The sequence below is a fragment of the Corvus moneduloides genome, chromosome 2 (genome assembly GCF_009650955.1).
Source record: "Corvus moneduloides isolate bCorMon1 chromosome 2, bCorMon1.pri, whole genome shotgun sequence".
Classification (NCBI taxonomy): Eukaryota; Metazoa; Chordata; class Aves; order Passeriformes; family Corvidae; genus Corvus; species Corvus moneduloides.
In genome coordinates this window covers 6,342,620-6,365,722 of record NC_045477.1, presented here as the reverse complement: position 1 = coordinate 6,365,722, position 23,103 = coordinate 6,342,620, and the positions used below count along the sequence as shown (strand labels likewise).

The window sequence follows — 23,103 nt, the reverse complement described above, 5'->3', positions numbered from 1 at the left end:
ATGCATCCCCAGAGTCAGAAAATGTTTTGTTAACTGAGATAATAAGGTGTAATAACATAGTCTTCCAATTTTCCTTTGAATTTTTTTTTTTTTTTTAACAGGGCCCCAAAACACTAGGGCAGCTCAGACAAATACCCTGTATGTTGAGTCAGGAGTGAAAATAGTTGCAATTCTTGTGAGAATTGAAACTTGTTTTGATGTTTCCATGAGAGAAAATTTCTGTGTAATGATAACTTCAATCAGTGAGTTTAACCACACAATTCTCCTATAACTTCAGATGCAGTGAAAAGACCTGAATTTTCCAGGGGCATAATTCCCTAGGGTCACAAAAGAAAGAACTCACCTGAGATTTGCACATTCAGGGCTTTGCATTCTCTATTCCAAGCTAGCATGATTTGGTCTCTTGCTATAACCATTTCATCTTGGTATAATTTGAGTGGTTTGGAACTGTGAGAGATACCTCAGAGACCTCTGGAGCTTGTGGAAGGAGGCCAGTATCAAGCTTGGTCTTACTGATTAAAACCACCTTTTATTCCATCTTAAGAAGCGAGAAGGGGCTGCATTTTCTGTCTGATGTGCAGAGAGGACCATGGTCTCTCACAAAGCCTCCACCTGTGATCACAGAAAATCTCTGTAAGCCTAAACAAGCAGGGATGTCCTTCACTTCAGTGAAAACCTGTGAGCTGTTCAGATCCTATAGAAGCTCATGAGGAAAACCTGGATATTTCTTAAATGGCTCCCTGAGTCTGAAAGGGAGGCACCGTCTCTTCGACCGATGCTCCCATCCTGTAGAGATCAACTCTCTGAGCAGTGTTCCTGCTTTTCTCTTTCATTGAAGATGTTCTGCTGGATTGCTGTGACCTTGAGGACAGAATTTCAATGTCCTCCAGTTGTCTCCCTCTTATATAAGCTTATCCCTTATACACATTCAGGTTCCCAACCAAGAATCACCCATGTTGTGATACTCAACCAACCCAAAGAGGTTTGGGTTTTGTTTTGCTTTTTATTCACCCTATGAATGCTAATATGGAGAATAAATATATCCCAATGTTACTACAATACTTTGAGGACCAGCTTGCCATTCTATCTCCCTTAAAGGAGGGATGTTTCTCTATACTTACCAGTGTAAGATGCAGCTAAAAACAGTAATAATAAGAATGCAATTTAAAGGCTACAGTTTCAGTACTGTGCATCTCTTCATATTGAATGAAAATTAAGCAAAAAGTTAATTACATAGCTCAATAATTATGTAAGCACTGTGCTAGTTAGTACAGTTTTATTTTTTAAGCTTTTCATATTGGCAAATGCTTGAAACAAATGAAACTTAAAGGATAGTTACTGTAAACAGTAGAGGATGCTATCTGTGAACAGGAAAGTTCACTGCCACAATTTGCATGTTTAAATGAGATCAATTAGGTTAATGATGGATGAAAATAAGAAATCCATTATTTAAATGCAAAATAATTCAGAAACTTCTAAGTCCGTTTACTGCCAAACTTTCAAAGGGGATGTCCAGTTCAAAGGGTTAATGTACAATCCTGACCTTTACCATCTGGAGGTTTATGTTCAAATATGGTTTACAAGTGAAATATAATCTAATATAATTTATTTCGCTGTAAAATCTTATGGAGAAAATCCACAGGGTGGCTTGTCTACTCTGCATAAAAACTTAGAAATCTGGTGTGGGCACCTTATTCCATGTGGTTGTTGTGTGATTAAGAAAGGGCTCCAGAAGGTTTCAAAGGAAGTTTGGGAGGGAAGGAATATTTTAATAATATTAAAAGTAGAGCATTCAGGAAATAAAAGATAGATAGTTCCATTTCAGAGGAGTAAGCCTTCAGGCATAGTAGAGAGGAAACCTGTGATAAAAGGAATGAAAAGACAGAGGGCATGGCTGTGCTGGAACAGGAGCACAGTGAGGTTATCCCTGAACCTGTTCCAAGATGGTCCAGTTGCAGTGTCCTCTGGACTGGCTGACTGATTTTCGAAGCTCCTAATCTAACCATCTATCAATCACTATAAAATGATTTAAAAAAAAAAAAATCTGTATTGTATTGGATAAGACTGAAAATTACAGAATCTGTGATAATTCACAGCCCAGGTTTCCACTCTGGTCACCCTCAGCCTAATGAGACAGTGCTGTTTCAGGACTCCTCTACAGAACAGTTGTGGGGGCTGTTTATTTCCAAGAGTAAAGACTAGCAAGCAGGTGAGACAGTTAGGAGGAAAACATAAAAACGTATGTAGAGACCATTACCAGAACCCCCCAAGGAAGAGAAATTTGCTCTCCATAAGGATGGGGTGTATATTATTCAAGAAGCAAGCCAAATTTTCATTTCCTGATGCTACTGCTTAGTTATTTTTATATAGACTAAACTTTAGTTTATATAAACTAAACTATCTGATAGGAATGTCAGAGAAAGGACTGAAGGGGTGTTTGGGAATGCTGAGCATCCAGAGCTTTTATTTAACTCCTTCAACAGTTTTGGATGTGCTACAGTTCTTAAGACATAGTCAAGTAAATTTAAGTCAGACACAACAGAACAATGAAGGCTTTAAACAAAAGAATCTGAGAAAGCAGAAGTTACATGGAAAGGTCATGTGCTGCCTCAAAGTTTGGCATTTCTTTATAACATGGCTTAGGCAGAAGACTTTTCTTTGTCTTTTTTTACTTCTCTTAACAGAAGAAGTGAGATAAAAACATAAATAAGCTGGAGAGAGCACAGTGTAAGGCAACGGAGGTACTAAATGGAACAGATTGTTTACTCTGAAGAAGTGGCATGACAAAAATAATTAAACAAGATGTAAGTTGTAAAACTAAGCTTCATTGCTTGCATTCACCGGAGAAAACAGAACTGATTTGCAAAGAAAATATTGTTTCTACAGTATCATTCATGTGTGTATGGGACTTAATGCATAATTCAAAAACCAGTGACCCATTCTGTAGAGCCATGTAAAGGGGAGTAGCTGTTATGTGGTGCTGTCTCCATGGAGTGGCACACACTCAGAACTGGGGTGACGGTGCCACTTCTGTCCTCCGCTTAATTCAACAGGGGCTACTGATGTGCGCACGTTTATCTCTGCCTGTTTTAAGGCCAAGCACAAAGTAGGTAAGAATGATAAATGAACACATTATGTGACAAAGGAAGGTTGTAAGCATTTGAAATGGAGCAGGGGGGAGCTGTGGAGCTTTGGTGTTGTACCTGCAGCTTCTCTTTCACCTTCCCAAAACCCAAAGCTCCATGTTGTGTACTACAACATTTTACTTTATTTTGTTGTAGTAATAGTGGTGGAGGAGCCTGGCATGACCAGCAGGTGAGGTGCTGAAACAAGTACAATGAATATCTTTAACAAAGTACCACATAATCAATGTTCACAGAATTAGTAACCTAAATGGTTTCCTGCGAGGTTGGTGCTCGAATTCAGGCACTCACCTACTATGAGTGTCAGGAGGGAATATTTGACTTGTCAGTCTTTCTTTTCCCCCACACTGGCATCCAGCTTCTTGTTTTCCGTCCAGGAGAGTGCTTTTACACTCTCCTGTTACAAGCTGTTACTACTCTTTCCTACAACAAACATAGTTTTAAAAAAAATTAAACCAGATGAGATTTAGATTGATGACACAATAGTCATCAAAGAATCTCAGATAACAAAGGGACCATATGCTGTTCCTGGTCCTGCTTGACTGTAAAGCAGTTTTAAAGGAGTGTAAAAAGAAGACATTAGAATATCCATGTGAATATGGTACCAAGTATTCACTTCTATCAAACCTAAGTATTTAAGTACTATCATAAAGCTAAATTTCAGTGCTATCATAAAGCTTAATTTCACAGTGTTGTTGAATACTTTTATTGAAATGAAACATCATTGCCGTGGCACAATCACTTGAACTAGATTGACTCAGACACAAATATTACTAATTAAATAAATTTTCAGATACATAATATTGTTTTTTTTTCTCTCATCCATTTAAGCAATGAGTTATTCATTCTATTCTGAAGCAGAGCATCAAACTTACTGTATCTCCCAGGCTACTTGGGTGAAGTTACCAAGGCAGACTTGCTCCTAAGTGCTTATTCAAGCCAATAGTGCACAGACAGAAGCCATGCTGCTTGCCATTTACAAAATAAGCCAAATTTGGGGGAATGCTGATTCACAGCTGTAGGATGCACAGCTGGTAAGTGTAAAAGCTATTAAAAATGGTGAGCACTTGCACAGAGCTGATTAAAATGCTCCTCTCTCTTCTTTCACATCTCATTTGGGGTATCCAACTTGATGTTTATTTTTGTGCATACTGGAGTGGTTTGTCCTTGGAATTTACTTTTAACGTCCCTTTTTTCCTAAGCTTATTTGCTTACATTTTTTAGAAACAGAAATAAAATTATGTAGGAATACAGAATTTTCAATGAGCTTTGTAATTGCTATCCATGTATGAAAATTATGATCTCATGTTTCCAAAGGGAAAAAAAAAGTTCCTGAAACTGTCCTATGCTTACTCCAGTGCTAATTAATCTAGAAAGTAGATACATCATCATTTTCAGAGGTATCTGCTTATTTTATCTATGCATCTGGAAATGATGGAAAGATTCCAAGGAAATAAGAGAGAGAAAAAGCGCGATGAAAAATGTAGAAGGCTGTGACATAAATAGATTTCACAAACATGCATTTTGAAAAATCAGACAAAAATGGGTAGAAAATAAATGAATTAGTCTCTCAGGAAAAACTTTTAAAATCTTATCATCTGGCAGCCATTTATTACCAGGTAGCAATAATCTTTTATTATCAGACTGTTAGATTTTTATAACATTTTTTAAAATGATAGCACCAGAACTGTTGTTGTTCACTGCCACAATAAAATATCTGAGAAATTTATGGAAGCTTTTCAATATTCAGAAGGTTTGTGGTCATAAAATAAAACCATGAAGACATGCTGTTGGTAGCTCATAATTTAGCTAAACCTGTAAGAAGAAAAATGTGTCGTAATGAACCAGTTATAGCAATTTGCACTGGTACAAAGAGGAAACGGTGGTTTCTGTTCAGAAAAAAAAAAAATACAAAACAAGGTAAATATATTAATTTAAAATGGCAGAGTAAATCTGAGTATTATAGATCCAGGCAGAAGGTGCTGCTGCAAAAGATTAAATGATTAATTCAGAACTTGGAGTAGTCTGGAAACAGTCAGTGGGTAATGGGAGGAAGGTGGGGGTTATCTTTCTCCTTGCCAGATGATCTGGCAGCCATGACATGGATGTTACACCATAGAAAAGGTCTGTGTATTTTATCTGGGCTGCCCAGAGCTCAGCTGAGTGTGTTCTAAACTGGCAAGTAATTAATAAGACACGTTCCCTGTGTTGCTTGGGGTCCAGGAAGGTAAAACCTGGCATCCATGGGATGCTCACTGATCACTGTGGGAAGAACTGCTCTGTCACACAAGCACAGCTCTCTTCCTGAATGGATCCTTTATCATATTCCATGCTGTTGGATCCCGTACCCAGCTAGGTTGTTAAACAAAGCTTTTTCTTACTAGCAGTACTTTTAAGGCTTTTCAAGTCGTTGAGTATAGGAGAAAACTTCTAGTGACAAAAGGTAATTAAAACCATCTACTCATCATCCTCAAAGATTAAATAAGGAGGTAGTATCAGTGCTTTTAAAAGGAGGATTTTAAGTCACACTTGTAGCACATCCTGATGTACTGTGAGCACTTGCTTCCTCTGACAAACCCAGCTAGTGAAGTGTTTGCCCCTCCCTGGATCTTTCCCGTGCCTTTCCTTTTGCTATTAACATAATTTGCACTCAAACAGCAAGTCCAGCAAGGATCACAGGTTTCATTACAACAAACTCAGCTTCTTGGTGCAGCTGGAGAGGTGTTCATGACATAAACTACAGAGAGAGAATCACCTTCAAAGAAAACATGCATCAGAATCAAAGTGTTCCAGCAGAGGCCTCGGGTCAAACGATGTTAATGAGCTGCTTTCAATTATTTATGACACAATTAGGGACAGGATTGTGTTTGCCCTGGTTTTGAGATAGGCACCTGACAATTTGGCTGCATGGAAACTAATCTGTTAGGAGGGCCTTCTTTTGGAGGTTTAACGTATTTGTTGTAATGATATTGTGTAGAGATGTACATTTTTGTTCATGACATGCTGATGACCATTTGTTTGACCAGCTGTGCCTCCTTTTTTTCTACCATTCTCATGATATTTAGCTCTTTTTACTAGTTTGAACTTGCAAGACTAAGTAGGGCATTAAAAAAAAAAAAGAAATACAGAATCCCTCGTGTTTTAAGAAAAAGAGATTTGGACAACATATACCACACTGATGTGTGCCATGCATGCAGGAAAGAACCTGACCAATGGATTTTTCTTTTTGATCCCTGAAGACTCACAAACTAAAATAATTCAAGAGATTAATCTTTCTCTATGCACCTCGTATATATTGAACATTATATGTTACTGTCACCGTGACATTTTTTTCTGTGCCAGGTCTTTTAATATTCTACAGACCAGAAAAAAATGCTTTCTTTGGTGAAAGAAAAACAGAGGAAGTCAAGAGAAATGTGAATTCTTCTTGATACTATTACCCATTTCCTTAAAATTATGTGAACCAACCTACCCAAAAGTAAAAGTTGAGACCGGTACTACTTTATGAACTGATTATTGCTCAAACAGTAAAAAACCTTTATTTTAAAATATTAATTATTGGACTGCTTTGATCATGACAAAATCATGCTAGCCATGTACAAAGAGAAGATCCGAACATTTGGCAAAATTACTGTATAGCATGCAAAACCTAAATAGATAATACTACAGGAGATTTTAATTGAAATGTGGTAGAACCCATGTCTTCTGTGATGCCATTTTACTTTGGGAAGTTGGAATTACAGACTTCATGCAATAAACAAGTTCAAAAACCCAAAGACTTCAAGGGACACTGCACTTTATATGAAATAATACTGTGGAAACACAACTGCCCTAGCTGATTATATATTTGTTACCAGTTTGGACAAGGCTTTATTAAATTTGTGTTGGTATTAGTAAAATATCTAAGATCTGCTTATGGCATTGTATTTACATTTATTGATTTTATTTTAAAAAAAGAAATTAAACATTAAAAGAGATTGCCATCTTTGACAAGTAAGAAGGCTACTCTAGGCCACAAGCTCAAAAAGCCCTTTAAAAAATATTTAAGAAAAATTTTTGCATGTAAAGCCCAAGTATGGATGTACCAAAACCATTTGATGCTAAGTATTGACACACTCCTAGGAAGTGGGTGGGGATTATTAAACTTTTTGAGTTTTTATTTTTGTGAATATCCTAGTCTGGCTCTAGAAAACTTTCCTAAATGTAAGATGAAAGGTATACTTCATGTTATGTTGGCACTGAATGTAAATAGAAACAATTTACAGAGTACTGAATTGCTTGAGGAATTCTAACTCGTGATGTGCATTGGGCTAAGAATTTTCTAATACCTGGGGGTTTTTTTAGCATGTCAGAATATCCTGGTTTATCCAAACTAGGAAATAGGTAAGAAAAAAAGCCTTTTCAAATTCAAAGTGAAATTTTAGCTCAAAATCTGGCTGGAAGGGAGGCCTTAGCATTCGTGGCTGACCTCTGGTATTGCAGGGGAGGTTCTTGCACTCTGAACCACACCAGACCCTTAATCCATGAACTCCAAAGGATTGAATGTTCAAGTCTCTGAATTACTGTCAAATAAGTATTTTGCTAGATCTGCTGAACATGGTGTGAATACCTCAGTACTCAGTGGAATAAGTAACCTCTTTTTCTTATCAATCACTGCATGGGGTCTAATAACTAATCCTGATGGATTGATTACCACTTCTCACAAAGATAAAATTACATCTAAGTGAGGGAGTGTAGAAGTGGCTTCCTAAGACTTGGAGGTAGAGCAGGCCTCTAAAATGTAGAATGTTGAAGTACAGGACCCATCTTTGGGGATTAGTGACACTATCTCTGTAAGTGAAAAAAAGGAGTGACCTTGTTCTGTTCTGCTTTCTGAATCTTCAGCCACACTGGAAGATATTTGGGGTGCTAAGTTTAAATTTCATAGTAAGTTATGGCATTTATTTATTTTTTTAAAATCTGTAATTCAGCAGAAAACTTGCAAGTTAGGAGCCCTGACTTGGATCTGTACATCTGATACAATATGCCTATGTAGATTTCTGCAGAGGAGAACCACTCAGACTTTTTCTGTTAATCCTCCTTTCACTGGAAGGCCAATGAAGGCTTTGAGCAACAGAGAGATTTACCTTTTAACAAAATGTGTAGAGAAATCTAGTTGCAAGAAGTTTATACTGCAGCTAAACTAACACATATCTCAAAATTACCTGGAGAAAAGTCTGCTGCATGGTTCTTTGCATAGGTGCATTTTCAGCACTCTTTGAGTTCTAATGACTATGAAATCATGAATATTCCTACTCCTGAATAGTCTACTGCTTCCAATCATTGTTTCTTAAAGTGTCAATGAAATATATGTACTCCACCCACCCTGACATCTGCCGAAGAAGAAAGGTGGTCTAATTTTCTGTTTCTAGGATTGTAATTATTGGCTGAAGATGATTACATTAGGGAAGGTTTACTTGATAAAATAGCGTGTTCCGGTGATGACATCATCATAATGCTACCCCTTTGTCTCACAAAATGATTTTTCGTGTGCTTATTTCTACACACCTGTTGCTGATTAATGCCCTAGGATGCAAAGGGTTACACTTTGATTTCGTGACTCAACCAGCAGCTGTGAGTTCCATGAAAGGTTTTGCACGCTAAGGATTGATGGGACCAAGGACTTCTGAAGATACATGTGAAAAATAGGCCAAATTATGCTTTTACTATCTTGGCACTAAGAAGAAACTAGTAGAGATTAATTGTCTGATTCTGTTGTTGGCCTCTTTCACGATCTTAGCAAATTTGTAAACTTTTATGAATTCAGTTTTCCATTTTTACACTGTGTTTGTTGAGGGTTTGCACATGAAGCATGACATAACTTTTCATGGGGGAGTCTTCCAGCAGCTTTCATGGGATTGCTTTATATGAGTAAATTTATGTGAAGGAATTTAATCCTGCATGTAACCTTATAAAGGCTTGGTGATAAAATAATGTAAATACATACTGAAGTCTATTTGACTTCAAGCGATATAAAAACAACAAGTGCATTCTGAAAGCAAACACACAAACCTTTAAGCATAGAAGATCTGATTAAGAGCAAAGGTCTAGTGACTGATAAGAACCACCTTTATTTTGAAAATAGCTGCAAAGAGATTAAATCAATCAGTAATGCAGTTCTGCAGGGTATGAATGTTGCCATTAGTTTCTGCTAAAAGAACAGCAGAAGTCAAGCACTGAAGTGTTTAATTTCTTCGTGCATCAGGTAACATTTTTTACCAGTGTAAGCTGGTATCAATTTTCCCCATATGTTTACTGATTTCGTGTGTTGCTGAAGATGACGTAGCCTGATCAAAAAGCAATAAATCTTCCCAAAGCTTTGAAATGGGTTTCCTGCTCTTGTGAGATGAGATGAACCCAAATCCTGGAAAGATGGATGAAGCAGAATCACTCAGTGGAACTTTTGCCTTTGGTCCACTGAATCACGAAGGGTTATATAAAAAAAGCCCCATGCCATAATTCTTACCTGAAGCTGGTATGTCCAGAAACAAAGGAGCAAATTCTATGCTCATAGAGGGTAGAAGATGTGTAAAGACATGTTTGAATCTCAGTTCAGATTGGTGGTAGCAATCAATTGCAACTCATAAGTACCTCATTACTCAAGCTAAAGACTGGAGGGTCGTAGAAGCTCTCACTGTTGGAAATGGATGTAACTTAAAAAGTCACTGGGTGCTGAAAGCAAAGTGTTTTACTGAGAAGACTTGCTGTGGTGCTTACACTCTCATAAACCGCTGGGGTTTTTTATAGAATTGGACTTTTCCTAAGTTTATTATTTTTGGAATACTTATCTCCTCCGTAATATTCTTAGAACTCAGGATAAGGACATATTTGTAGGTATTGTAAAGAAGCCGTAGTTGCCACTCCCTTGTTCACATGAATTCTGCTTTGAATATTGATCCATGGTATTTTATTGTCATGAACTTTCTGGGCCAAACACTAAAAAAAAAATGCAAATTATTGAAGTTCTGATAAGTTCAACTGTTACAAGTTGGTATATTTCTACTGACTTTAGAGGAGGAGAAGATCTGACCCACATTAAAACCCTTGACTCTACTGCTTTTGTTTGTTTTGGTTGTAAAAGGAGAGGGTTTTTTGAACACATCTACATTACTTATAACAAGCTGATGAGCATAACTGAAAAGAAATCAACCTCTTACTGCATTACAATTCTGGATTTTCTTTCTTTAGGCTGCTTCGTAGTGTTGGTGTTTGCTGGAGATCAGGTGCTGTTCCAGTTGTTATGATTAATACTTTTAAGTGTGACAGGTCAGAGCTCAAAGTATTGATAGAGTACATTTATACTCTTCAAATTCTTCTTAAATGAATTGTCATAGCAGGAGGTAGTATTTTGTAATAGCATTTTGTGTTCTGGAAAAGTATCAGTCAGCAGGGTTTTATAATCTTTGTTAAAATAAGATACTTAGGTTAGTTCTGATTCAATTCAATTATTCTGAAGATTTCTTCTCATTTAAAGTATTGATGTGAATGTGAAAATAGGGGGCAGGTTTATCTTAAAAGTTTTCCCTTTTTAAGTGTACACTTTAATTCTGGAGAGAAATTAAGCATGGCCTTAAAAAAAAAAAAATGGAAACAGTAATACTGAGAATAAAGCACTCAAAATAGAATATCTAGTTTTTGCAAAAGAGCCATTAATAAAATGCAAAAATTTTCCATTGTTAACTTCCCTAAAAATTATATATTGAATTAAACCCTGTGTTTCCTGCTTTAGAGAAACAAGTAGTTACTGTTTAAGTCAACTAGCAGGGAAAACCACTAGGGAATATATTTCCTACACTACTTTGTTGTGCCTTAGGGAGTGAAACATAAATATAAGACCTTTCTTATTCTGTGTTAGTAAGCTCTGTTTAGAAGTGCATGGAGAACAGAGAGCTGTCTGGTGTATTAAAGTACAAATGGGAACCTCAAGTTGGGGAAAAGAGCACTGCATTGATCCATGCAAGTGAAAGCATAATTGTCTGGAATCCTGTCTTCAATTTTATGTGGGTCATTTACAATATTGCATAAAATGCTGATAATTTTTTTGAAATATTTAAGCCAGGAATAATAGCTAGATGGGCCTTTAATTTCTCCCTTCACTTGTGGCTGTCAGGATTACTTCCATCAAAGTTTTGCTCTTTTTCATATTTCTCTGGAAACCTCTTGATCTCATTGCATTAGTTGTCTCCCTCCCTCAGTTAAATTCTTCATGTATTCCTATCTGATACTAATTTGCTCCTCTGGTTCAATGTATAGTCAAGAGAGTAATTTATTCATCTTCAACAGCACCACTGAAATCACAGAAGCACTTGATGCCCTGATTTATTAAGGCACTTGAGGTCAGTGCCTTAAGCATGTGCTAAAAATGAAGCAAATGCCAGCCTGGCCTCCAAAGGATTAGTCACCTGCATAATGGTTTGCAGGGTCCTGAAAAATATGAACTTGTGGAGCAGATTTGCTACTGGTGTAAGGTTAGTGCAGCTGTTGTGGAAAGCTGAATGAGGCTGAAAATACTTCCAGTGGAATTACAGTGAGTCTGCACTAAGCCTGCCCCTCTTCTGTCTTGTGCCATGCTGTTACACTGTAAAAATAAAAATCAAAAGTCAGAAAAATATTTCCATCATTTTAATTGTTCAGATGTCGTTTAGTGTTCACCGGGACTATTGGCATCTCCATAAGAAACTATATTGTTACAGCATATCTTTTTTTCTTTTCTGTTTGATTTTATGGGGTCATACTGTCATGCTTTTCCACATTTGCTTAATAACAGAACATCTGTGGTGTCACCATTTAGGAAAACAGCAACTGCAAGTTGAATGAGACAAAACTTAGGTACCCTAGATTTGCAGGTTAAAGTGGTTTGTATTAGGAAACTATAGAGAAAGAAACTGTGGAGAAAATAGAAATTTTTCTTTTTAATCTGATCTTTTTTTTCACTATGACAATGAACTTTTTTTTCTTCCTTTTCCTAAGGAAAAGGAATGTGTTACATTCCTTTCTTTTTCATCTTTTTTTTTTCCTTATAAAGGTGCCCCTCTAAGTCGTGTGTTGACTATGAGAGTATATCGCCAGCTGGCAAAATTTTTTAAAAGTTAAAGATCTACTTCAAATTATCTTTTCTGCATGAATTCACGGTAGCTATATTGTGTATCTTTTTGCAATTAAAGCTGTAAAACTAATCTCATCACACTGGACAGATTGCAGACTCTTCTGTAGTGCTTTCTGCAGATATTTGAAACATTCTCTTTGCAAATTCTGTTTAAGATTGTTCTGTTTTAGGGGCAGCTTTATTGCATTTCAGAAATAATATCCTGTAAAATGTCGGTAACAAGGTATTTTGTCTGAAACCTATTGTAGCTTTCTTATTATGAGTTTCAAGCTTCTGCAACAACAAAAGGGTTCTTATTCAAATGTACACTATTGCATTCATTCCTCTAATAGCAGCATTCCATCAGATCAACCTAAAAATAGGCAAACAATTGCATGGAGTACTTTTTATTCATCCTTGATGTTTTTGGGTTTTTTTTATTTTGTTGCTAGATATCAGACTTTCAGATAGTCACATGGAGTATTTGTATCAAATACAGAAATAAAAAAGTTGTTTCCTCTGACTATACACATGCTTTCTATCTGTGTTTCCTAGGGATATAAAAAGTTACTGGTTTAGTTACATTGGTCATTTTTATTGCCTTCCTGAAGACAATGGAAATTGCGCAAGGCTCTGTATGAAACGGTCTCCAAGTGTAAATTACATCTATGGTTTAGTCTGTTGTAAATAGAGAAGAATGTATTCTTAGATAATAAATCTTTTTTGTGTATATCAACAAGTTGTCTATTTTTTTCTTCCTAGATACACCTTTAGTTAAAATCATTTCTTCCAATTCATGGCCTGAAGAAGGACAATCTATAATTTTGACTTGTGAATCCAAAGGAAAACCAGTGTAAGTGATTTAACAAGTAATATGTTTTTTGTTATTTTACTTATTCTGCTGTGACTGCAATCCTCAGCTGCAGAAATCTGCTGGTTTTGTCTCCTCCTGGGGTGTAAAGTACTCTCTGGTATAGAATACCCCTTGAAGCCTGTCTTCATTAAGTGTCTTTAGAAGATTGGTCTTTTACATTGTCATCTATTTTAGTTTTCAGGAAGAATTCAAGCTGTGAGATTCTTTTTTTTTTTTTTTTTCCACAGTCAGCTATATCAACCTGAAAGGTGTGCAGGTTTAATCAGTCTCTGTTTACATCATTAAAGTGATGATAGAAAACATCTCCCGAAAATTTTCCTACCTCAACCAGCCTCAGAAAAAATACATTGAACCTTGGCTGCCATTTACAGGGGAATTTGAAGTTTAATTACATGTGCAAGTTGGCAGCCTGTTTCTACCAGGATTTGGAAAGGTGTAGCCTGCTTTAATAATATAAATTGTTTTCCTTGGGAATTATCTTTGCTGTAAATATCTCTAAAGACAGATCTGCCGAGCTTAACTCTTGCACAGAATCTGCTACTTAAACAGACTTCATTCTTGAAAACAGGATCTTCCCAGAAGACTTGTTACATATTTACTCACGTATATAAATAATTGCTAATATTAAGTTACTATGAATCAAGTTTCTTAAATATTGACCTTCTGCTCAAAAGATCAATCTATAGTGTAGTGATGATACAAAGATTTAGGATGGTCTTGAAAATGGTAATGGAATAATATTTTGGATCTAGAAAAGGTGCAAATTGCATGACAAGAATCATGTCACTTATGGATGAATTTTTCTCTGGTGTAACTTTAGTGACTTTATGGAATTGCTTTATTGAGGAGCCTGAAGTCAGATTTAGGTCAAATAAGGCATTTAAGTTCAAAATTTCTATTTTGAAAAACTCTTCTGTGTTACGTGTGGCACAATTTAAATTCTGTAGGTACTTTTCTTTTTTATAGTATGTGCCTGCATCATTTTAAAGCAACTCCTCCATCCAGATCTTGGCTGGGCTGAGCAAGTGAGCACGTAGATCATGCTTCTGCTCTGCTTGAGACAAAAACACTGGAAATCCAACTAATTAGTCTGACCTGATGCTCAATGTAATTGGTCTTCTGTATACCTGTGTACTTCTGATGTGTTTGTGTTTCTGAGAAAAATACTTCTGTAGGTAACACAAAAATCCATTGTGAGCCATCTCTTGCTTTTATAATGTACCTGAAGGAGAAGGAATTATCCTTTTACCTCATATCCCTTGAGCATTCCCCTGGGTATGAGGATCTAGAATCTGTTTCCCCATTATTTTCAAATTCTGCCAAAGATGTCCAAGTGCTTAATTTTAGGAAAGAGGTCAGTACTGATTGCCCTGAGTGCACCATTGGCTGAGTGATACTCAGCATTTTCCCTGTCTCAGTGTTTTCCTCATGACTTAACAGGTGACAGCTACATGTGAAGTGCTCTCTTTGGCTTACAGACTTGAGGCATTCTAGCTCCTCGCTCACCAGCAGGATAAGGGAAAGAATCAGAGGAGTAAAAGTGAGGTGCCTTGACATACACAATATTTTCTATTTGGTACACATAATATTATAGACATACTTTATACCATTAGGAGGCACTAGTTAATAATTAAAACAGAGCTTTAATTAAGGTGTTTACTGATTTATTTTTTTATTTATTTTAAATAAAACACTTTTCTATCCTTAAAGGATGCAAGTGCAAGCCTTGCATGTGGTTTTGAAAGGGCGGCCAAAAAAAAAAAACCTTCACATCACAAAATTAGCAAGACAGGAGACCTGTATGTGGTAGCCTTTGGGGCACAACTATTTTGCCAATAAATACACTTCTAATTGTCCAGGCCACAGGAACTGCCAACATCAGCTGCTCTATATTGCTTCATTAGGTCAGTCTTTCATGTCACAGGACCAGTAATAAATAGGCATCCTCCTGGGAGCAGTTTGCAGTGGCTTAGCAGGAGAAACAGGAATGCCATGCTCCCAACCTGATTTGTGAGTACCCATGGCTTGGAGAGAGAGAGGAATTGGAAAGGTCCACAGAGCCCAGATATATCAGTGTCACAAGGCAAGTGATGAACTGGGGGCTTTGTGGAGAGCTCAGAGCCAGCCATGGTCCTTCACAGCTGTTTGCACACTATGGGTTAATTTCTATATACTTTATGTCACAGATACAACAGCCTCTCCTGAGTCACACCAGTAAATGAACTCGTACTTAGAGGTGCATTTCTCGTGCATCCCAGAGCAATTTTCACAAGCTTCAAAATGACATTTGAGATGAAAACTGAGAAAGAGTGAAGCCAGGCGATGGCTGTGGTGACATTGATGATACTGATATCTGCTGCTGAGTAATTCTTTCCCAAAAGGGAAAAGCAGGATGAGGCTAAAGCTAGAATGTACTTACATCATCTTACAGCTCATCCCCAAGCCCTTCCTGGAAGGGATTCTGTCCCTCAAACTGTGTGCCTCGCAGTTACCCAGATACTGTGTTTCCAATCTACAACACAGTCCTGAGGAAAAGCCCTTCCTAACTTACAGCCCTGCAGCAGGAAATGGGAGGGAAGACTTGCTCAGACCAACATCTCTAGGAAATCAACCACACTCTGCATCTCCTGCTGAACCAGCATCCTCCAGAGATATAGCAGAGGGACAAAGAACAACTGTATTAGGTGTTACATCTGGGTCCTGCTGAGGTTTCACAATTTAGGGTATAAGATTTCACTTGGCCAGTCATTAGCCATGACTTTGGACAGGAGAAAAAATGTCCTCAGACCCTTGGATGTGAGCAGCGTCAGTTGTCACAGTGTGTGAGATGGGCTGGGATTATCCCAGCCTCTGAGGTTTCCAGGTGCTATGGATGTCACCCCACATTTGTGGTCTTGGTACAGAGATCCCAGTGTTGCAACAGGGGTGCTGAGGGTGGGCTAAGGGGAAGAAGAGAAGTTGGGGGCATGGGAGAGGGGGTGGAGAGGAAGATGGAAGTGTGATTCAGTGAGGCAGCATGAGAGGGTGTAAGACAGACTGCACTAATTCTGTAACTGTGCTGTTTTACCTCTCTGCTCATCACTGGGAGGATGAGGACAGCTCTGACTCCTGTCAGACCCTGTGCTTAGTTCTGTTACTCAGATGCAGCAGCTAAAAATGACCTTCTTTTGGGTAAGCACTATGTTGCTGCAGTGGAAATGTGATGATACCAATAAAAAGAGCAGGCCAGGCTTCCTGCCTGTTATGTGATGGTTTTGCAGAGGTGGGCCATGGGGATTTGATGATGTTCTGATCCAACTGTGTAGCACTTCGGGCACCAGCTCTAAGAAAGAGCAGAAGGCTGGTGTTTGGACTATTGTATGAATAAATCTGTGACATTTTTAATTAACATTTGATGTGAAGGAAAAAAGGTAATGTATTCATCAGTTGACACCAGATAAATATGCCACACTATAGGAGTATACTCTATTATCTGTAATATTTTAAGGAAACTTGAGATATAGCATTTGTGAGGATTTTGTCCTGCTGATGAATGCCCAGCTGGTGGAACAAATTTAAGAATTGTCTTTTGGAAAAATTTGAATAGGTGTATTTGTGTTAGCTTAGTCTTTCCTTTTACAGGACTCAGTCACTGGTTTCTTCACCCTATTGACCATTTTGATAATATTGATGTCCAGGGTTGTTGTGGTTTGGGTTTTTTTTTCTCCCAAGTGCAGGTAAAAATGTATTTAGCCATTTCTCTGCATAGCGTAGGTCAAGACAGTCTGTACTTGATGTCACTATTCAACAGCATTAATTTTTTGGAGGTACTGTTGTGTAGTTTCAGACCAAATTGAATCTCTTGTGTTTTCAATCCTTAGCAGTATTTTGTCTTCCAGTGTTTTTGGCTGGATCCCTGGACAGTTGTCAGTCTGTAACATTTTAATCAATGAGCTTGCCTAATATGTCTGTAAGGTGTTGGTGAATCTTCTTAATTTATTTATTCTTTTAGAGTAATATAGTTTTACCTAAACTTTGTTTATTTTCCAAAGAAGGAAATGTACTTACACTTCAGAAATCATAGGCATCCTTTTTATGCAATGTCTAGACTTTTCTGAAGTCGTACTGCCTGACAGTATTTTGAGTATTTTAAAATAAATATGAGAGAGCTGTGACAAATCTAAAAAGTAAAGAACAAAATGATAATTTACAGTCATCTGTGCTTACAAAAATTTTTAAAAGCCAGTGTTTTCTTATTGCAAGCTGTAACTTCTATACACTGTTGTGTCTTAACTATATAGTCTAGTGCCTCAAAAGTAAATTCAAAAACTGACCCATAATGAAAGAAAGGTTCAATATTTAATATCCTTAGTCAGTAATCTCATCAAAGCATGCATGAAATATGTGAGTTTTTTAAGTCAGTGTCATTTCAGGAGAAAAGACGTCAAAATGTAATGGAATAATTAGGGCACAGGAAACAAAGAGAGAGTTAGCTGTCTCCTGTGTGCTTTAGAGAAATGCCTTTCCATTCCATGCAGCTCAGGGGAATCATAGTACAGTTGGTTGACTAATGTAAAGTGAATATTTGGCCTTGTTTGGGATAATAGGGAAGATTTTTATTTCAGAAAACTCACCTAGTATCACATTATTCGTGAGCTCATGAAAGTTATAGAGAAAAGCACAATCAATAACAAACACTAATATATACAGAGTAGTATAAAGTATGGACAAAAGCACGTTTTAATGTAAGAAAAGGTGTTTCCTTTTAATAATGAGTGCACACCAAAGAACCAGGCTTGGGCTATAAAGTCATTGTAAACGATGTGTATGGTATCTCCACAGAATGTCTTGTCTTTTGTAGCATCTATTTAAAGAAGACTCCCTTGAGTGAGACAAACATTTTGCAAAGGCTGGTGGAAACAAATACTAATGGTAACAGAGAAACACTCACCACTAGTCTGTCAGGGAACCCAGACAGTGGCTGATTCATTTGAGAAGGACCTGACAGGGCTCTAGGTGAGACAGAGAAAAAACAGTGAAGGGAGTGAACTCGTATCCAGTCATTGGAAAGCAGCAGAGCCTGGCCTCAAACTGTCTCTAGTTAAACCTGCTGTTAGCCACAACTCCCAGCCACAATGCTTCTCAGCTTATGTGTTGGATTTTACATCCTTGCTGAAGTTCCCTGCCTCCCATGAGAGACCTGTTGACCCATTGACAGATGTATCAGTACAGCAGCTTAAGGAACACATTCCATCACCTTTGCCAGGTCTTTGGCATGAAAGAGTTAAACAGGACCCAGGATAGACTCCTGATGAAATCTGCTTTTAACCAACCCCTGGGTAGAGTGTTCCTTCAGCTCCATCAATGGTCTGGCTGCTTTTTCACCCACTGAGTGGTACACACATCCAGATAACAGTGACATCTCAGCCTGGGTGCAATGAAGGTCATTGGAGACAATCACCAAAGACTTGCTAGAGTCAAAGTAGACAACACACACTGTCTTCTTCATCTGCAGATCCTGCCAATTCTGCAGAGTTTTCATGTTTGGTAGCTGAAAAACTTCCAGAAACAATTATCTCATGAATCATTTTGTCACAGGTATAAGGATGAAAGGTATTGTAAAGAAAAGAGCAGGATCTCCTCCTTCCTCTGAATACTTACCTGAGTTCAGACTTTGAATTAAAGTCAAAAGACATCTGAACCTGAGGAAGGCATTTTGAGAAATACTAGAAGGGACACATTTGGATTTCCTGATTTTGTTTGTGTGATGAGAAACATCATAATGATTTTCTTCCTAAAAACTGGGGCAGGATATAACCTTTGAAGAGGATTCTTGACTCCTACAGTGGAACAGTAATTATGAATGGTAGCTATGAATGATCTGTATGTCTTATTTGATGCCTGCCCTCAGAAGAGAGAATTAAAGGAGTTCCTTTGGACTGTTCATATGGGGCTTTTTTTCCCATAGTGTCTGAGAACTTAGCAAATATTTAAATGTTTATTTTTAGCACACCTTTGAATTATTAGATTATTCAGTTGCCTCGAACTTACAGCTGGGAAGTGAAGCAGGAAAAATTTCTGAGTTCAAAATTGACAAATAGGTGATGTATCTAACATTGATCACAGTCCCTATTTTCCCAAGAGTATTTGGAGTGACACAGCATCCCAGTCAGGAGAAAGCTCATCCGTGGTTTAAATCATAGCAGTGAGTTCTTAGCATGCCTACAAACCTGTGCTCGAGAGTGGAATCAGAATCTAGGGCAGAAAATTGCGGAAACCCACTTGACATTCAGCCGCTAACGTTTTGGCGTAAGCAGTTTACCAGTATTGCTTTGAAACGGCATCCTAATGGCAGGTTTAGACTCTGAATCATTAGTCTAATGGCCAGCCTTTTGTCCATGGACAATTTTTTCTGTCCTGCTTTGACATGATGCACTTCCCAGCTTCTCTGGCAGGTGAGATGGAGGTTCTGTATGAAATTATCTCATTTTCTACATAGGTTTTATTCACTGCTCTCTGGACTTGTGCCATGAATACCTAGCAGCCTAGAAAGGAATGCTGGTATCAATTCTGCCTATATGAATTATCATAATCAATCTGGAAAAGCATCCATGTTTCTGTGTTTATAAATCACCATGCAGAATGAATCCGCAGCCCGAACTGGATGCTCAGGCAGTATCAATAAATATTAATGATTTGTTAAATTGGATAAATTTCTCTGTATCCACGATGAAATATTACTCTTGCAAAACATGAATGTGGTATCAAAGTATTTCTCCCTTAAGCTTCATACACATTTGTGCATAAGAAATCCTGAATTGTAAGAGTCTTTTTTCCTGGTTCCTCTGGAAAGGACCACCTACAACTGAAATCAAGAAATCAAGTGAAAAAAAAAAGCAAAGCTAGTTACAGGAGTTCCACTGCTCTATGTTTAGATCTTTGTCTTAGCAGAAAGTGGACGATTTTGAACAAAACTGCTGTGCATTTAACAAACCAGGAGCCTCCCTGGTGTTCTTTGCCTTGATCCCAGATCTAGCATTGACTGAAATATCTTTATCTGATTTATGCCTTCTGAACACTCTGAGTTTACAGTGAAGTTTCCAGGGACACACGTCACACACAGCTTTGGGCAAGGTTCTGTAAATATATGCTTGAATAAATTCCTACATGTACAGGACAGGGTATTGTATCTGTGGATACAGACTTGGAGAAAGGTAAGAAACCCTCCTCACAGTTCTCAGCCCTGCATGCCTTGTCACTGGGAACAGCTCTCAGGATAGCTCAGGCTCTCCTATTCCTGTCTTTTGTCTTGCTCTCTGTCCATTCCAAGTTGTCTTTCTTTGAATTTGGTGTGTTTAGCAGTTAGATAGAGCCTGTCTTCTGCAAATACAGCAGGTATCTCTGTCCTGTCTGTCTCTTCACCCTTGTTATAGGTTCTTGAAATGTTCCTACTTAGTCTTTTTTTTTTTTTAAACAGTGCTTTTTCATCTCTGTGTCTTTATCCCATTTAGGCTCTCTGTATGCCTTTTTCTGTTTGGAGAAGTGTGAGCTTCCATTTCTCCAAAAGGAACTTATTCTCTTTGAGTAGGTGATTATTAACTCAAACCCAGCCTTCTGTTAATTTGCTCTGATGGGATATATCCCATGTCAGCTGATGTTAATCACTCTGTATCCTGTGATTATTGTCAACCTCAGAGAAATGTTGACCAATTTTTAAATTATTATGATTTTGAAGGAGTTCATGCTAATAATATCTCCTGCCTTGGTTTTGTATGCATCTATTATCCTTTATATTTAATGAGTGCTCATTTTCAGTAAAATGTTCTAAAATCTTATGAAGAATGTCATATGAATTCTAGGAAAAATTCTGCCTGGTGAAACTTTCCAGATAGGTAGTTTGTCTTTGCAGGAAAAAGCCAATTATTTTAAAGGATTGTGCAAATATTCAGCTTGAGACTTTCTACACCAATATTTCATTGACATTACACCTCCACTGTAGAATTATGCCATGATGTAGTAGATAACATATTACAAAGCAGGTAACATTTTTGCTGAGATAGAGCATGTATATTCAGTGGCTTAAATTTCAGTTTTTATTAAACATCCTGTCCTTCTGGGAGCTTGTATCTTTTTTTCACAGCTGGGACGTTCTACACTTTTTTGTAATTTCTCCCCCCCCCCCCAGTATTTTGCAGAGTGCAGGGAAATTGGTGTTATAAAATGTGTGACACAGAAAGAAGCAGGTGGGAGCATTAGTGGCTGTCTGAAAATTACACTTTACAATAAAGCCTCCTGCAGTGCTTAAGAACGTCCCCTTTAGTGTTCTGTAAAATGATCACATTGCCTAATAGGTTCAATTCAATAATTGCTTTTCCTCTTTTTTAAGCATCCCTTTTTTTGCAGTGTTTACCCATAAAAGTGCATAAACTACAGTATGAAAAACAACTGTGCACAGCATTTTTAGTGCTCGTTAAATCCATTTTGCATGTGTATGGCTTTTGAAATAATTCTTTTCCTTGCTCTCAGGTGGAAACACATTCTAAAATAAAAAAGGCCCGTGAAATAGAATAATAGATAAAATTGAAATACAGAGCAGATAATTCTTACTGAGTGCTAGACTACAAGTTAAAACATGAGAAAGAAGTTTTGGGAGAGGATATGGTGTTCGGCCTTTAGATATTTCACTTTCTGTACACAAGTGTTTAGCTGCAGTTACACATAAAATTATAGAGTTTTTGAATTAACCACTAGCAGTAGAACACAAAAATACTCATTAGTAGAACTTCTTCAGCGCAAATCATGCTCGTTATACTTACTATGTTTCACAATTCTGGAATATGCCCAGCAGATGCTATGTGGAACCCCCAATGTCATGGGGAGCACCAGCCCATTGAATATCTGCATTTCTACCCCACATTTACAGCGGCAGAGTACCCTGAGAACCTGTGTGTGATGTAAGCTAGCAGGGTAATACACCATCCTTCTAGAGGAGCTTAACACTTTGGTGAGCATAACCTCAGAAAAAACAGAGATTATAAGATAAATAGGATATGTCAGGCATGACAGCAAATAGAGAGAGAGATAATAATAATAATAATAAAAGAGAAATAATAGATTGTGTTAATTTATTATTAGTGTAACAAATTTTTAATTGTTTGTTTGAGGTAGTTTTTGACTTTCTGTTGCAAGGAAGATCTTGGAGATTTCTCAGACCTGAGCTTGGCTGGTTAAAAATGAAATTTCCACATCCATACTATTTAAAGCATGACAGTAAACCACTTTCAAAACTGCCATTATTTAAGAGCTGAGGAAAGACTGAGACTGTGATTTGCAGTCTTGCACAGGAGAACACTCCTCCAGAGTGTGCTCCTCCAGGGGCTGCAGGGCAGCCCCTGCTCCTGCACCTGGATCACCTCTTCCCATTGTTTTAGTTTATTCTTGCTTAGGAACATTGGATTGGTCACTTTTAAGATGAAATTGTGAAGATTTACCAAGGGTTAAGTAGCACTGGTGAGATGGACTGTGTTATCCCAGCAGCAGGAGGGGGTATGGGTGTCTCTGAGGGATGGTGGGAGGGAGGTAAGTGGGAGACAGATCAGTGTTTCTACTTACTGTTGCTTTTTGATTATGATTTTTAGTTGGTTTTGTATGTTTGTTGGGGTTTTGTTTGTTTTTTGTTTTGTTTTTACTTTCTATTCCTCTCAAATATCCCCAGCCTACCTTTTTACCTCGTACACACAATTTCTAGAATGCTCCAAAGGGAGTCACAGACTGAAGGAGCTCTCAGCACCATCTTCATTCAGCTCATTCTTTAAAAAGTATTTGCTTGCCATTTACACCTAGAGGCAAAAAACAAAGTCTGGGCAATTATATGGTAATCAACATCAAAAAGAGGAGCTACATAAAAACGAAGAATCTTGTTAAAAAGGAGCTATAAGGGGCAACTAAGAGAATTAAATCTTTCCAGGCAGCCTGAGGACTAT

At 37.6% G+C, this 23,103-nt stretch overlaps 1 protein-coding gene across 3 annotated transcripts in view; it reads left to right on the top strand.

Moving 5' to 3' along the window:
• The window catches only part of CADM2 (cell adhesion molecule 2), a 1,080,208-nt gene that overhangs the window by 976,079 nt on the left and 81,026 nt on the right, over window positions 1–23,103 (top strand). For all 3 annotated transcript variants that reach the window (XM_032096903.1, XM_032096885.1, XM_032096894.1), the window contains one exon: window positions 13,030–13,120. In XM_032096903.1, the coding sequence (XP_031952794.1) occupies window positions 13,030–13,120 (91 nt within the window). The remainder of the gene's footprint in view (window positions 1–13,029; window positions 13,121–23,103) is intronic.